The sequence below is a fragment of the Artemia sp. Qi Xiang Cuo genome, chromosome 9 (genome assembly GCF_049724085.1).
Source record: "Artemia sp. Qi Xiang Cuo chromosome 9, ASM4972408v1, whole genome shotgun sequence".
NCBI classification, from domain to species: Eukaryota; Metazoa; Arthropoda; class Branchiopoda; order Anostraca; family Artemiidae; genus Artemia; species Artemia sp. Qi Xiang Cuo.
This window is the reverse complement of record NC_142802.1, coordinates 46,454,306-46,472,497: the sequence shown is the minus strand read 5'-3', so window position 1 is coordinate 46,472,497 and position 18,192 is coordinate 46,454,306. Positions and strand designations below refer to the sequence as shown.

General features: G+C 34.1%; 1 protein-coding gene across 2 annotated transcripts in view; it reads right to left on the bottom strand.

Moving 5' to 3' along the window:
- The window catches only part of Scamp (secretory carrier membrane protein), a 79,970-nt gene extending 62,020 nt beyond the window's left edge, over window positions 1–17,950 (bottom strand). Inside the window, exons 1-2 of one of the 2 annotated variants that reach the window (XM_089094630.1) lie at window positions 17,868–17,950; window positions 4,809–4,898 (exon numbers count right to left, since the gene is read on the bottom strand). In XM_089094630.1, coding sequence (XP_088950756.1) covers window positions 4,809–4,898; window positions 17,868–17,906 — 129 coding nt within the window. In that variant the 5' untranslated portion in view covers window positions 17,907–17,950. Of the gene's footprint in view, window positions 1–4,808; window positions 4,899–17,849 lie in introns of both variants that reach the window. The other variant, XM_089094629.1, reaches the window with a different exon arrangement.
- Window positions 17,951–18,192: the final 242 nt, after the last annotated feature.

Sequence of the window (18,192 nt, the reverse complement as noted above, 5' to 3'; positions counted from 1 at the left end):
GAAAGAAAGAGCGAAAATAAGACCGAAAGAAGTGCGCTGCCAAAGAGGCAGAAGAAACCCGGACGAAAATAGATGAGATTTGCGACGCTGAACGTTAACGGGATAAACAGGAAAAACGACAGAGTTTAGTTTTAGAATTTATTGTAAAGCAGAGAATTGATATACTGTGTCTCCAAGAATCAGATACAGTAAAGATAAGAAATATTGAAACACAGGAATTCCACTACATTGCTGGAGGACTCCGACCTGACACAGCATACATAGTGAACGAAAGATTTAAGGATATTAGAGGAACACTGCGTTTTCAAGAGAATGGTGAAGTGAGCAGCATTTGCTGGAAAGGAGTGGTTTTTGTAAATGTGTATTTGCCTTCAGGCACAAATAAAGCAAGAGAGAGACAGTTGGTAATACAAAACACTCTTCCACGATATTTAAGAACTGTCCCGCTATTGCTATTGGGCGACTTTAACTGTGTTTTAGAAGAACTAGACATTTTGAGTTCGAGCCGGAAAAATATTATAAGGAAGATTAGCATCAAATTAAAAGAAATGGTAAAAACATGGAAACTGGTAGATGCGTGGGAAGAAATGGGAATGGAGAGGAGTTTCACGAGAATAGAAAAAAGGAGCAGCACGAGGATCGACAGGGTCTATTCAGGGTGTAAAGATGGAATGGAAAAAATAAAAAGTATAGAAAATATTGCCGTGCCTTTCTCCGACCACTATGCACTGCTGGTAGATATAAAGCTAGAGGATATGGAATATATTTCGCTACCCATGAAGCGACCTTTTTGGTGAATGGATATTAGTTCCCTCCAGGAAAATGATAAAGAAGAAATAAAAAAAAGAAGTAAAAAGGCTTCTGGCCAGTTACCAAGAATCGAGTCACCTAGTGCAATTTTGGTTGAATTTTAAAATAAGAATAGGAGTCTTCCGGCGCGATAAAGAAAAAGAGTCGGAACGCCAAAGAAACGCAAGTAAAAGGTACTTATATAGAGTGTTAAACGACTTAAAGAAAGAAGTAGAAGAGGGAGTCCGTATGGCTCGAATATGAGCAAATTAAGAGAGCAATAAAAGATCTTGAGTACCGAGAGTATGAGAGATGGAAAACTCGGAATCAAATGGCAGAAATGTTTGCATCGGACCAGGTAAACCTAGCTTCCGTAGTTAAAGCAAGAAGAAAAAGAGAAGAAAATAGCATGAGGAAAGTAAAAAGAGAAGATGGAAAAGTAGTAGAAGAGCAAAAAGAAGTGGGTGAAGCAGTGACAGAGTGGTTCAAGGGGGTTGTTTAAAAGAAAGGAGACGCAAAGTCAAGAGGGCCGGAATTATTTTAATGGATACTTAACGAACCGTATGGTAAGCGAGGAGGAAAACGAAAATTTAAGGAGCCCTGTCTCGAAAGAAGAAATTGAACTAGTTTTAAGGAAAGCTAAAAAGAAAAAGTCCCCCTGGTATAGACGGGCTGAGCTACGAGTTTTATTTGGAACTATGGGAAGAAATGGGGAATTTTCACGAAAAAGTCGTTAACGCTTTTATCACTGAGGGGTACCCGGAAGAGGAGGCAGTAATATCCCTTGTACACAAAAAGGGGGAACGATCTGATCTACGCAACTGGAGACCCCTCTCCTTGCTTTACTGCAACTACAAGATTGCATCCCTAGTGCTAACAAAGACTAGGAAAAATAATGCCACATATACTAGGAAGCTATCAATTTGGGGGGATAAAAGGGAGAAAAGTACAGCATATTTTGAGCATTCTAAGAGATGTATTATATAGGAGAGATGAGATGACCCGAAATAAAAATGAAGTGCGGAAACTTGCTTATTTCTTAAGTGTGGATAATGAGAAAGCATATGATTCGGTTGAAAGGGAAATTTTATGGTCTTTGATGATTTTAAAGTATGGTTTTCATGAGGATTTCGTTTTAAGGCAATCAATTAAAGTATTAATTTTATTTGGAAATTTAAAGTTTATGGGTAATTTGTTAGAATTTTTGAACCCTTCTTCCTAAATAAGTATTGTGTTGTTTAAGTATATGTTTTATTGTTTGTTGAAGTTTTTGTTAGAGAAGAATGGTTCAAATTGATTATTTTTTTTTTTTTTTGATGGAAGCTTGAAGGGGTAATATAAAGTTTGGAATGTAATTGAAGCCACCGCCAAAGAATTCACCTAAGGAGGGGGGGGGCATCCTACAAGCGGGGAGTGCGTTGTATTTTGTTTTTATTTGTGCTGTAATATGCCCCGGAGAGTAACCTGTTGTATTTGATTGCCTTAATGCATTTTTAGTGGGTAAAAAGGGAAATTATTTTTTTTTCTTTTTTGAAAAAGGGAGTCTATAGTTAGGATGATGAAAATGTTATATTTGACTAATTTAGTTTTATAAATTTCAGAGATATAAAGAAGGAGAAAATAGAGGAAGAGACGTTTTTCGGTGGTTGTAGTTGGCTGAAGTTTTTAATTTTGTTGAATTTATTTTTTAATAGGATAAAAATGAAGATGAGGGGTAAAATAGAAAAAGGGAAAAAAATGGAAAAAAGGAAAAGGAAAAAAAATGAAAATATAGGATAAAAATACAGAAAATGATAATGAAGGCTAATAATCCCTATTACAAATTTTGATCATGTTAAATAGTCATAGTAGCAGACCGTGTTTTCATCAATATTGTTTGAATACCCAATTTAAAAAATAAATGTCGTTTTTAAATAATTTAGGTGACATTAAAGTTTTGAAATTATGCTAAAAATATTATTATTTCACCGAGGAGGTGGGATTAAAAAAAAAAAAACTTTTGGCAAACAATTTAAATTCTTTGAAACTCAAGCAAAAAAAAATTATTGTCATAATCAAAAAGTCATGAAATATGACATATAAATGACAGAATGATCTAGAAAGCAATTTATATCAGCAGTAGGTAACTGCCAATAGCCAGTAATGTGAAATTTAGAATATGGGAAGGTTTGTTAGTATTATTTAAAATTGAGAACTTATTAAAAAAAATTGTAAACTAAAGAAATCCAGTTGTTTCTGTATACAGGATGGAAAGTTTTGATACAAATCTTGGAGGCTGGTGAATAGTCCTAAGACTATCCAGAAACCTTTGCTTCAGGTGTGTCTAGAAAATACAATTACAAGTCATAGTAATTGAAATGAATTCAAATCAAACTATAAGAATCTTCCTGAAGTCCTTTATATGTCTATTGTAAAACCACCGTGTACTGTTTTATTTTTTCAGTAAAGTCCTAGTTTTTCAGGGCTTGAACAGTGAATTGATTCTCTACTTGGCAATAAAGGACCCTGGGTTTGGTTCCAGCTGCTGCAAGGTTGAGCAACAGACTTGTTACTTGTCCCTGCAAAAAAAAGACATAGCAACTGAAAAATCAATTTGACATCCTATGCGCCATCAATGACGCTGAAGGATCTTTAGCCTTTTGTTCTTAATGAAAATACATTTAAAACTGAATTAAAAAACCGGTGTAATCGAATTGTAATTGCAAGAGAAAAATTATAGTAACCAATAGTTGAATTATATGAATTGAAATGGCGGGTTTAAATTTGAATTGATAAATCCCTGTATCCCCTCAATAGCATATCCACAACTGTTAGTGCATATATACATTTAGCTCAAGAGTTCAATTTATGCTATACTGAATATAACATTTGACCAGTAGTTTTGAAACTTCAGTGTAGAGCAGGGATGTGGGATGGGAGGTGACCCCTCCTGTTTGTTTTATGTTTGACTCCCCTTAGACAAATCTGCCAGCAATGCTTAGAATTTTTTATTACCTCAGAGGAAAATTTCAAAAGCTTCTAAAAACAAAGATCCAGTATGTCAACCATCAGAAATATTCAGAGGTTTTGCCATGGTTTGATTGCAAGGAATCTTACTTCTTCATATTGGTAGTTGAAGAGAACTAGTCAGCTGAGAGTGATTTTGCTGGAAATAACAGTTTTTGTCGATACTGAGTTACAAACGCTATGTTGCATAAAAAAATCTCTTTGAAATGGTCTAATTGACATTGCTGTAATACGTCAGCATTCTATTTACACCTGATTCTAAAATACAAATGTCACAATTTTCAAACTTGTTTTTCTTGGAATTTCGGAGAAACAGATCCGGAAACGCTATCTTATGTAAAGAAAAATTTCCTTTCGAATGGTCTAATTGACATTGCTGTAAGACGTCAGCACTCTAGCTACAGCCGATTCTGAGATACAAATGTCAAAATTTTCAAACTCATTTTTCTCCAAATTTTATAAAAGCAGATTCAGCAAAACCACTCTCAGCAGACAAACTGTATTCATATTTTAATAATAAAAAAAACTTTCTTGGGATAGACAAGTTTCCAAAGAAAAGCAAACTCCCAAGCAAAGTTGAAAAAAAATGATGATGATGCAAAGCAATTCAAAAATTTTAATTTAGCTTCATAATTAAGAAAAAGCAGTAAATTTCTCCTGCTTGACAACTTTTGCCTCAGGACAATCTTAACAAGAATATTGCCAATGGAATCTTGTTGGTGACAAGAATTTTGAAAACCCTAAGCAATTCCCAGTCACTTTTCAGTTACATTGAAAGAAAATTCATTTTTCCCCATCCTTTGTTTTGAGTGTAAAGTAGGCTAATTATATAATTTTTCAGGTGCAAAAAGAAGATGCACTCCAAACAGACACTTTTACCGCAATTACTTTGTTACAAACCAAGTACTGTCATTCAGAACTAGGCTACTCAATGTGTGAATAATATATTTTTTAAAGAAGATATTCACAACTATGTTAACCAGTTAAAAAAAAAAAAAAATAAGCAAACATACCATGTTTGATTGATTTTCAAAAGGACTGTAATTTTCCAGGCCATCTTGAGGTCTGACATTTGTAGATGTGGCTTGTCTCACTGAAGGGTCCTAGGATATAATGTCAAATTTAGTACTTTAAAAGCAACATGTCCATTAAAATAAGACCACCTTTAATAGACCCCTGGGCTAATACAAATCTACAGCCAGGCAATAAAGGATGAACTCTCCAACAAAAAGGTTTGTGATCCCCCTCTCCCATACAAACCTAAAAAAAAACATGTGAAAAAATACATAGGCTACTTATGAAGTGTGATTATAAAGAGAGTTATTTATCTTTTAACAATGTGTTTGGCTAGTTAGGAAGTCTTCAAATAAAAAGATGAAGAGGGAAGCACCCATCCAAAAAAAAAACAGAAATAACTCTGCAAATTTCCACAAAGAGGAGTAGAGCTAACACCCCCAAGTCTTCTAAAAGCCACAGCATCATTTCCACTTTACTGAAAACAAAATATATCTTAAACATTTCCTCTTTTATAATGTTAATAAATCCGAAATTACTGAGATTTCATTGAATGAATGTCATTACATATTAAACAATTTGTCTGCCTTGATTATCTCTTTTCAGCAGTCTTTGCTATTATGGTGATTTTCTTTCTTTTGTTGTTATTGTTGATGTTTTGAGAAATGAAAAACACACAGCTCAAAACCCATATCTTTTCAATGAAATGCAAATGACATTCAAGCCATTAAGAAATTTGAAGAGGGGGACAGGTAGCACTATACTTATTTGTAAGTGTTGAGACATAATTTTTTGTTTTGTTGTGGTTGATGTTATGGCAAATAAAAACACACTGCTCCAAATAATAAAAAAAAAAAGAAAATCAGTTAAGTGCAAATAATACCCTGCCACTCTGTTTGTTTTAAGTTTTATTGTAGTTTCTATTCGTTTTGAGTCTGATGTATTAATTGATAGGGATTTGTGTTTGTTTTGAGTTTGAATTCATATATGACTTTATTTCTGCTCATATTTTGTCTATAAGTGGCACTTCACTTATCTTTGAAAAGTTTTTCTTTAAGATTTAGGATTGCTATTTATATTCTAGACATTATTTTACAACAAATTTTACAATAGAATATTGGATGGATGGGGAGGTTGAGTTTTATTCAAATACATGGAAAATCTGCATATTTTTTGTCTTCTTTAGGTCTGAAGCTCAGGGGCGTGGTTTGCTATGGGGCAGGAGGGGGGCCAACTGCCCCTCCAAGACCTTGGTTTGCCACCTCCCAGTACTTTTATAGTACTATAAAGCACCTTTATAGTACTAAATATTATCTTTATGGTACCAAATGACTTATTTTTTTAGTTTTACTGTCATTTTCACTTGTTTGGGAAAATTGGCTCCAAATTTGCCCCCCCCCCCCAAGGATTTTGACAAAGCTACACAAGTGCTGAAGCTATTTAGATCCCCATCCTGTTACAACTTTGAATAGAGACAAATATTGATTGACCATCTTTTCATAATATGAATTCAAAAAGCTTTTTCCACAAAGATTTTTTTCAAAGAAAGTAGAGCTTCATTAAACCAAACTACTAAAACTACTAACAAACCCCCTCAGCACCAAGCTACCCAGGGCTAATACAACTACATACACTCTTCCTCCATCCCAATCTATTCAAAGCCTCCCTCCCAGGAAGTTCTCATTTCCCTGAAATCTTTCTTTATGACATCCTTCCACCACAACCACGGACAACCTGCTTTCTATTTAGCCATAGACAGTTGACCAAAAAGGACAATATTTGGCAATCTGTCATCCTTCATCTGCAGAACATGCCCTAGCCATCTCCTCAACCTATTTCTCATTATTCTGTGCAACTTAACAGTCATATGTCAATTCTAAGACTTGGTCAACTTGCCTGAGACTCTAAGCAGGAGTGTTTCTCCAAAAGCTAACACACAAGTATTTATCCAATAAGAGAGTCATAGCTACTCCTGCTGTTTACCAAAACACATTGAAAACTATATGTCTCCCATTCACCTGCAAGTCCATGGGACTTGACAGTCGTGTGTCAATCCTAAAATATGGTGGTCTGCCTGAGACTCTAAGCAGGCAAGCCTATTAGGCTTAAATTACTTGTCCACCTGTGAGTCCAAGCAAATTCAGTCCCCTGTTTCACATACATGGACAATGTCCCATGGACATTGTCCATCATGAGTCAACCCAAAAATATTGAGTATCCCATAGTTCTATGACTATCTTAGTTCTGCCCTAGAATGGATTATAGACTATCTATCAACAATTGAAAATGATGCCATTTTTATACAGTCCTGAAAAAGGCTTATGCCAGCTTTGCCTCTCACTCAGACTATCTGTCTTGGCTTTATCTCCAACTAGCCATGGCTTGATGGCAACTTTATTCTAATTCAAGCAGGATTGAACCAAACTTTTTATACATCTTACTGCTTGAAATATGGTTAGTCAGCCAGGTACCCAGAACAATCCATAGGCAATTTCTCTGAAAACATCTAGCAAATATTCATCTGCTTTTCAGAGTTCATGCTTCAGAGCTATATTTGAGCAGTGCCATCACTGTAGCTTCCAATAATCTTGGTTTGCAGACCTATCTTCCTATTCTTCCAAGGCTTTTTAAATGTGAAAAAACATTCTGAACCTTGGCTATTCTACTTTAAACATCTTTACTACCAGTGATGTGAGAAATACTTTTAAAATGTAGTTAATTACAAATACAAATTACTCATACCATACAGTAATTAATTAGTAATTGTAAATACATAGCCCGGGAAGTAATTGGTATTTAATTGCAAAATACATATTTAAGATACAAGTTACTTTAGCTACAAAATATCTTTTCTCAAAGCATACTGTTTATGATGAAAATTCTTACAAAATTCATTATTAAAGTTGGGAGTTTGCTTGTAACAACAGAAGTTTCTCAAACTTCTTATCTCCAAGCTGACTCTGCTTTGCAGTGAAAACCGACCCCCAAATAGAAAAAAGACGTTCTCCTGGAGCAGACAATAGCATGGCAGTATCGAACTTTTGGAAAACTCTTGCTACGTCTGGATATTCTTTCAAGGACTCAATCAATTGGATTTTATTGTCCATGAACTTCAACAACTGAACTTTCATGTTACAGCCAAATAAAATATTCATGCTTGTCCTAACATCATCACTGTTGAAAATAAAAGAGTCACCAGAATCAATAAATGTCACTTAGCTGTGCTCAGTGAACTGATCATCAGCGTTAGCTACCAAAACATGTTTCATTTTATCAAAAACCACTTCAATAATTTGATCATGGATATATCCCAGTATCCATCTTCCCTTGAAACCCGGTGGCTTCCACTAGCTATTGCCAGCTCCTTAAAGCTAGTTTCACTTAGCTGCATAGTAAAAGTGAGTGCAAATTGGTTCTCTAAACCATCCAAGATTGCTTCGCCAAGAGCTTGTGCATGCTTGATAGAGTGTTTTTCTTTTAGGCTATGTCAATCATTTTCTTTCTTAGTGCAATCAACATGGGTAATAGCATTCCTATAAAACAGTTCTTGTCTGCCTGTAATATAGCTAGTACCCTGACAACAAGCTCAGTCACCTTGGCATACTCTTCAAGAAAGCTCAATCACTTTCAACTTTGGTAGGTTTAGTTTGGTGTAAACCTGCCAAATATGATCCTGCACTTCAAAATCCCTTTTCACAGCATCATGTCAAGCATTCCCCTGAGCCAAGCCTTGCAAAAGGTTTTTTAAAGCTTTTTTCTCTACAGTGACAAGAGGCCACATTTTGTCAACTATGTAGTCCACTATGAGATCATCGATTTGTCTTTGAGAAAGTTATTTTCTCAAACCAACAATATTACTTTTTACTCTATCTTTCTCAAAGAAATCTCTGTTTGGAGTTCTTTTTCTAGGAGGCTGTTTTGTTCTGACTTCAGAATTCAAACTGCTGCAATTTTCAAGTTGACTTGGATGCTTGAAACCATCTCTTGACTCATCACCATTGAGGGTGTCTTTGAAAACATAAATTTTCTTCTGTTTTTTTTTCCTGGATCTCCATGTGTTTAAAAATTCATAAGCCAGTAAACAATAAACACACTAGAAAATGACACATTTTCAGATACCTGCCACTGACAAAGCAGTAAATTATAGACAAACATTTTTTTTTAACATAATCTTTAGCAAAATGTGTTATTTTTGCAGGATACAAATCTATGTTTCATCATTGACCAGCTAAAGAAGTAAGGGAAAAAAAATAATAGAAACAACCCTAACAGAGCAAGATAAAAGCTGTGCCAAGTTTAGCAATAATTTCTTTTATTTTGTTCAAGATATATAGACAGAAATAAAGCAGATTTGAACTGTTGCACTTTTTCTTCATTCCCCATTTGTCAAATACTAAAATTATTCTGTTACAAAACAAGGCAAAGTAGTCAACTGGCAAGGAAGTAGATGTCCAAAATACTGTTCTTCAGGCTTACATGCACCAACACATCTTAACTTGAAAACTATAAAACAAGATTTGGAATAACTTTTAATAAAAAATTGACTCCAAATCTCAGTACAGGTTGTACATCCATACTTTAGTCTAATTCTTCTAAAATGATTATGTTGCATACTGCATCAAAAAGGCCCACAAATTATTACTATCTGAATTTAAAGTTATTTTGCTTCTCAAACCTTGTTTTTAAGGTTGAATGAACAAGTTTAAAATTGCTTAATTAACCTTTCAAGTTTAGGAGAGAAAAAAACTTGTTAAAAAAGAGTAACAACCAGTAGTGAAAAAAATAGTAGGTAGAGATTTACAAGTCTATTTGCCATCACATTTTATGAAGTTAACCATTTTTATGCTTATCACCTGTCTCCTCTCCATGTGAGTCTCTGTTTTGAACTGATTTTATTGTTTGCCTGATAAGAATTAAAAGCTTGAAAAATAGACCAAGATTTAAATAGCTTCTCAAAAACAGCTTCTCTACTTATTTTCTACCTAATTTTAGTGCTTTGGACTTTTTATGACCCAGATATTTTACTTTTTAGTTTCATTTTAGAACATGAAGTACTCAGTCCAGTTCAGTTAATATACTTTAAAATGCTTTCCTTACTTCAAAAGACTGAATAATAATAATGACAACCAATGAAAAATTTTGCCTTAGCTACTGAACTTTTGCTATTTGTGTATATACCTACTCTACAGCATACCTGGCCTCCAGTACAGTGGCCTCCAGTTCTAAATCAAGGTCTTAAAACGCTAACTATAGAGAATGTAGTTTGAAAAAAGAGTGAATACTCTTAAAAACTGTGTTTAATACATAATCAAATTTTGTACATGGCACAAAATTAAATACATAATTAATTATGTTGAAAAGTAATTAAATACATATTTAAATACTTGTAATTAATTACTTCCACAATACTGTTCACTGCTATAACTATTTTTACTATTAATACTACCTACCAACATAAGTAAAGCTGTCCACCTGATCAATCATGACATTACCCAGCATCACCTTTTCATCTTCACTTATTCCTAGCCTTAGTGACTTAGTCTTCTTAACACCTACTTTCAAACCTATTCTAGCACCCTGAACTTGCAAAACCTCTAAAATTTGTTCATTTTGCTCACACTTTCATCTAGGGTGCTTAAATCATCAGCATAATCTAAGTTCAGGAGTGTTTTTCCTCTCCAACGGATTCTGTGGTCTTCCATTGCCTTTCCTGTGCTCCTGAACACAAAGTCAATCAAATTGATCCATAAAAAGGGAGATAGAACACAAACCTGCTTAACTCCAAATTTAATACAAAACCAGCTGCTAGCCTTATTTCTTATTTAGTTCATTTCATCATTTAATAGAAACATGCCTTACCTTTTCTAATTTCTTATTTAGTTCATTTCATCATTTAATAGAAACATGCCTTACCTTTTCTAAAACTGCACTGTTCTTCTCTTATAACTTTGTCTACAGCATCTCTCAGTCTAAAAAGTATCATATTGCTAAGTAATTTGCTACCTACAGAGACCAGACTAATGCCTTGATAATTACCACGTTCACTCTTATTAACTTTCTTAATACAGTGGTTTAATCAAGGGTTTCCCAAACTCTTTAGTTACCTGCCCTTTTTCAAAAATCATATTCATAATTTTCAGCAACTTATTCCTAACCTCAGCACCACTATATTTTATAAACCCATTTACTACACTATCAGCATCAGAAGCCATATTATTTTTTAATCCTTTTAGTACTGTCACTAATTCTCACAAAACAAATCTTCCTTCACATCCAAAGTGTCACAAACCTTTTTACTCTTCCATAGCTTTTCCTGCAACTCTATCTTGGTTTAACACATTCTCAAAATGTTCTTTTCATCTCTCTTTAAATCTTTCCTTATCAGTAATTCTGGCCCTGTTCCTATCTTTAACTGGGGCAAGTTCGGATTGACTACTCCCTCTCAATTTATTAACATGCCAGTGGAATATTTTACAATTAAACTAAAAACAAGCAAAAATTAACATGAGTAGGGCTGACAGCGCCCATGCCTTCTCATGACCAGAACACAATTTGAACATAATACTAGCTTTTATATTTTCAATGTTCTCTCTGGCAGAGTGGTATTAGTGCTCTCAAGAAGGAAATAATAGCCTATAATATTCTGGAAACTACTTTCAAAGTTTCTAAAATCCTTACTAGCCTATTATTGTTCCTTAAGGTAAACTAGTCAATTTTAACAATAACCCCCCCCCCACCCTAAGCCATTTGCTGTTGAATCAATCTGAACAAAAGAGTTCCATTTAGAATATTAGTTGTCTATAGGCCTATATAACTCAGGGCATATATTTGCCATAGCACAGAAGGGATGTTGGGTAAAGCTTACTGGTTTGCTTCAAGGAATGAGATTAGTAAGTATTTTAGAATGTTTTAAAGTAGGCTAGCACATAGAATTTTATAGTGTCCTTCTAGTGAGTATAAATGCAGCACTAATACCAGTAGAGGGATATCCACTCTTTGACTATTGGAAAAAATTAGTTTATAAGCTAACATAGAATGGTACTATCCAATCTCCTTATAATTAAAAACATTTTAGTCATCTAGTTGGAAAATTTGGCCCATCTGTATAGGAAAAATCTAAATTTGCCAACAAGTTGACAATAAATGTTGCCCCAGCAAAACTTTTCTTTTCCAACCAGATGACTAATAACTTCTCCTCAGCAAAACTTAATTTTTCCAACTAGTTGACTAATAACTTCTCCCCAGCAAAACTTAATTTTGCCAACTAGCTGGAAAGAAACATTGCCCCAGAAAACAACTCATTTTCCAACTAGTTGACTAATAATAGTTAGAATTCATTCTGAATAGCATAAAATATGTTAATAATATAGGGTTTTTTTCAAATTTAATTATCACTATTGTTGCTATTGTGTTACAACTTCTGTCTCTCTACCTGTCTCCCTCTTAATGGGAGATATATTTTGAGTTACATATTTTGCTTTGAAGCCAGGGATTTTTTGTTTTGATTCCCAGAATAATTAGTCTTAAACCTGGTCCCAAAAGTGAGATTGAATTTGTCAAAGCTTGGAGGGTTATTCCTCCTGTCTGTTTAAGGAAAATGGATGCATATTTGAAGTTTTGTTCATTTCTATCATGCATTTAATGGACATAACTGGCTGACTAATAACTTCTCCCCAGAAAAACTTAATTTTCCCAACTAGTTTTAGTCCAACTGGCTGACTAATAACTTCTCCCCAGAAAAACTTAATTTTCCCAACTAGTTGACTAATAACTTCTCTGCAGCAACACTTAAATTTGCCAACTAGTTAACAATAAATGTTGTCCCAGCAATACTTTCTTTATCCAACTAGCTAGAAACAAACTTACCCTATAAACACTTTTGTTAGCCATCTATTTGGCAAGTAACTTTACCTCAGAATAATTTCTTAGCTAATGGAGTGGCATAAAGAGAAAACAAAAAACACACTATTCCTGGTCCAACAAAAATTGGCAGCATGTGATTTTAACAAATGCACTACAGCTAAGGTAAATCAAACAAACTGAATTCAGGAGTAAATAGTCTAGAAGCCACAGAACTAAAAGTCTTTTTCTATAAGTGTGCTTTCTAATCTTAGGCAACACTCTGCAAGATAGTCTTACCCCAGGTTCACAGAGATGCAATTTCACATATATATATATATATATATATATATATATATATATATATATATATATATATATATATATATATATATATAAATATATATATATATATATATATATATATATATATATATATATATATATATATATATATATATATATATATATATATATATATATATATATATATATATATATATATATATATATATATATATATATATATATATATATATATATATATATAGAAGGAGAAGACTTTTAGTTCTGAGGCTTAAAGACTATTTACTCCTGAATTCAGTTTGTTTGATTTACCTTAGCTGTAGCACATTTGTCAAAAGCACATACTGCCAATTTTTGTTGGACCAGGAATAGTATGTTTTTTTTTCTCTTTATGTCACATCATTAGCTAAGAAATTATTCTGAGGAAAAGTTACTTGCCAAATAGATGGCTAACAAAAGTGTTTATAGGGTAAGTTTGTTTATAGCTAGTTGGCTAAAGAGAGTATTGCTGGGGAAAAGTTGCTAGTCAACTAGTTCAAAAATAAATTATTTTCTGAGGCAATGTTTGTTTCTAGCTAGTTGGCAAAATTAAGTGTTGCTGAGGAGAAGTTATTAGTCAACTAGTTGGAAAAATAAAGTTTTGTTGGGAAGAAGTTATTAGTCAACTAGTTGGAAAATAAATTGTTTTCTGGGGCAATGCTTGTTTCCAGCTAGTAAGCAAAATTAAGTGTTGCTGGGGAGAAGTTATTAGTCAACTAGTTAGAAAAATAAAGTTTTGCTGGGGATAAGTTATTAGTCAACTAGTTGGAAAAGAAAACTTTTGATCAGGCAACATTTATTGTCAACTAGCTGGCAAATTTAAGTGTTGCTGGGGAGAAGTTATTAGTCAACTAGTTGGGAAAATTAATCACAAATTCTAAAAATGACTTTTTTTTTTACTTAAAGCTCTTGCTCGGCAGCATCGCCAGCGTAGAGGGAACCAGTCGTCAGCGCCGTCAGTCTTCTCCAGAGTGGTCGGTTCAGGGCGAGGGTTGTCACTTCAGCCTGGTTGATGTTTCTGGAGGCGAGCCGATCATGGATGACGTCCGCCCATCTGGTGCGTGGTCTTCCCCTTGGACGCCTCCAGCCGTTTGCAGCTGGGTCGAAATCAAAGATGAACCGCGCGGGTGTTTGGGCAGGCAGACGGAGCAGATGACCATACCAACGCAGCAATCGAGACTCAAGCTGCTCGGACAGGGGTGGGAGTTTGAAGGACCTGAGGATTTCTGAATTTCGTACCCTGTTGGGCCATCGGGAGCGTTCTATTTTTCGGAGGTGTTTTGGAGGAGTATATTCATGCTTTGGTGAGACGGCTGATCTGGGGTTTATGGAAGACTGTTTTTAGAAGGCGACCAAAGACAGAGTTTGCTTTTGCCGCTCTTGCTGATATTTCGGCATCTAGGCTTCCGTTTGAGCAGACAATTGAACCAAGGAAGGTAAACTGCTTGACTACCTCTACAGTCTGGCCACAAATTTCCACAGATGACAGGGGGTTGGACGGCGTTTTTAAATTCTAAAAATGAGACAAAAATATTCCTCCAGAAAAGAAACAAAGACAGATAAATGAAGGAACATACACAATTTATGTCCAATAAATGCAAGACAGAAATGAACAAAACTTCAAATATGCATCTGTTTTCTTTAAACAGACAGGAGGAATAATCCTCCAAGCTTTGACAAATTAAATCTCACTTTTGGGAGCAGGTATAAGACTAATTATCCTGGGAATTAAAACAAAAAATCCCTGGCTTCAAAGCCCAATATATAACTCAAAATAAATCTCCCATTAAGAGGGAGACAGGGAGAGAGATGGAAGTTGTAACACAATAGTGATAATTAAATTTGAAAGAACCCTATAATATTAACATATTTTATGCTATACAGAATAAATTCTAACTATTATTCAACTAGTTAACTAGTTGGAAAATGAATTGTTTTCTGGGGCAATGTTTCTTTCCAGCTAGTTGGCAAAATTAAGTTTTGCTGGGGAGAAGTTATTAGTCAACTAGTTGGAAAAATAAAGTTTTGCTGGGGAAAAGTTATTAGTCAACTAGTTGGAAAAGGAAAGTTTTGATGGGGCAACATTTATTGTCAACTAGCTTGCAAATTTAAGTGTTGCTGGGGAGAAGTTATTAGTCAACTAGTTGGGAAAATTAATCAAAAATTCTAAAAATGAGATAAAAATATTCCTCCAGAAAAGAAACAAAGACAGATAAATGAAGGAACATACACAATTTATGTCCAATAAATGTAAGACAGAAATGAACAAAACTTCAAATGTGCATTTGTTTTCTTTATACAGACAGAAGGAATAATCCTCCAAGCTTTGACAAATTCAATCTCACTTTTGGGACCAGGTAAAGACTAATTATTCTGGGAATTAAAACAAAAAATCCCTGGCTTCAAAGCCCAATAAATAACTCAAAATAAATCTCCCATTAAGAGGGAGAGAGATGGAAGTTGTAACACAATAGTGATAATTAAATTTGAAAGATCCCTATAATATTAACATATTTTATGCTATACAGAATAAATTCTAACTATTATTCAACTAGTTGGAAAATGAATTGTTTTCTGGGGCAATGTTTCTTTCCAGCTAGTTGGCAAAATTAAGTTTTGCTGGGGAAAAGTTATTAGTCAACTAGTTGGAAAAATTAAGTTCTGCTAGGGAGAAGTTATTAGCCAACTAGTTGGAAAAGGAAAGTTTTGCTGGGGCAACATTTATTGTCAACTAGTTGGCAAATTTAAGTGTTGCTGGGGAAAAGTTATTAGTCAACTAGATGGAAAAATTAGGTTTTGCTGGGGTGAAGTTATTAGTCAACTAGTTGGCAAATCTGGATTTTTCCTATACAGATGGGCCAAATTTTCCAACTAGATGACTAAAATGTTTTTAATTATAAGGAGATTGGATAGTACCATTCTATATAAGCTTATAAACTAATTTTGGTAAAATTCTACTTTAGCTACTTATGGCTATCTTAGAAAGGGGTTAGGTTAGGAAAATGAAACTTTCAGGTATGGGTCTACAGGCTAAAGTATGGGTATTTATTTAGCCTTGGCCCCCTCATAAGGAGACATGTTAAGAAAACAATTCTTACTTTAAAATATGTATAATGATCCTAGTTCTTATATTATCCAAGGGGAGAACCTTTAGCCTATCATCAAGTCTTTCCTCTAAAATTCTTCAAAAGAGAAAAAGTTTCCAAATATCACCACGTTTTCAATTCAATGCTTAAGTCTTTTTAAATTGCCGCCTAATAAGTTCTTTTATAGATAGCGTTCATGCTGGTCTTTTTTTTTTTTTTTTAAATAGCAGTGGCAAAGGGCGAATAGCAGTGGCAAAGGGCAAATAGCAGTTGTGTAAATACAAAATATTAATAGCAGTGGCAAAAGGCGAATAGCAGTGGTAAAGGGCAAATAGCAGTGGTGTAAATACAAAATATTATTAGCAGTGGCTAGGTTAGGTTATGAAAAGAAATGAAAGAATATAAAAATTAATCTCAATATACCACTGCTTTTTCTTTAAACACGTTTTTTGACACATGTGTTAAACACATGCTAAATGCTATCTATAAAACAACTTATTTGGCAGCAGTTTACAGCAGCAATTTCAAAAGACTTAAGCATTGAATTAAAAACTTGGTGATATTTGGAAACTTTTTCACTTTTGAGGATTTTTAGAGGAAACACTTGATGATAAATGTTCTCCACTTTTACAATATAAGAACTATGATCATTATACATATTTTACAGTAATAATTTTTTTCTTAACGTCTCCTTATGAGGGGGCCAAGTCTAAATAAATACCAAAGTATGTCCCGGGAAGGTATTTTGAAGTACCTACCTCCACTCCTTCTCCCTCTAGAGGGTCCTGACCTTTGATGACCTTTAAAAATCTGTGTGTTATAAAAGTGAAACCTTGTAAAATAGATCTTCTGCGTAAATGAAGTACAACAAAATTGTTTTCAGCTTCACAACTTTGCTCAATCACAATTTATAAGGTTTTAAAGATATGTAAATACATTTCCTAAACTTTGGAAATAAAACATTGATATGGCTGAAAATTCTGCTCAAATAACTGAAATTGCATTTTCCGAGCTAAAACCAGAGAAAAAGAAACTGATAACTGAAAATTAAGGTAAAATGTTGTTTTGTCAAAATTTCAATGGGTAGCCTAGCCTATAGACCTGTTATGTAGGTAAATTTCATGACCCTCTAGAAGGAGAAGGAGTGGAAGTAGGTACTTCAAAATACCATCACAGGACATACTTTGGCCCATAGACCCATCCCTGAAACTTTCATTTTCCTAGGCTAACCCCATTCCAAGATAGTCAAAAGTAGCTAAAGTAGAATTTTACCCTAATTTTTTCCAATAAGCTAGTCAAAGGGTGGAGTCCCCCAGTAGAACCACTGACAGGTAAACATTGAGCAGTCTACATTTTTGACCTATGAATAAAGTGAACATGCTGCTTGAGGCCTTTTTTAGGCTCTTTCTAAATATAATGGCCTAATTGCTTTTGTTGCAAATTCAATTTTAACCTAACCTTTCTAACTATACCTAAATATATACCTGACATTACATGTTTCCCATGGGTAGGCTATTTTGATCTACACTTTTTTCATTGTTGATTTAATTTACAGTTAAGCTGATTTGAACAAGAGTGATGCTCTTTGTGTATAAACCACATATCTAAAATAAAAAGCTTTGAGGGTCTGTAAGGGGCTTATAATTTTTCCCTTGTTTCTATAGCCTCTCTGATTTTATCTTATAATGTATCTCTAGCTACACTTAAAGAATTGTCCAAAAGTAAGATCTGCTAGTAGGCCTAGCCTATTAAATTGAAATTTAATCATACAGAAAAAGGGTTATATACTGTCGGGTCGGCAAAAGGGTTATCATCAAATCCTGACATTTTAGTTTAATATTGGGACAAATCAATCATCCAAAAGATAGTGAATTGTTCTATTGGAATAAGATTTATAGAAAATTTGACGACTTTCTTGCCATCTATTGAAAATAAAACAGAATGTTTGTCAAAACCATAGATAAATTACAAATAAGTGCTGAGTCAACACCTCAATAAGGGAAGACATAGAACAATAAAAGATGAAAAAATCCCAGTCAGTAAACACAAGTACATGCAATTTGATATAACATTGCACTATGGTTAAATCGCAAGGCATTTGGACAGGCCTATT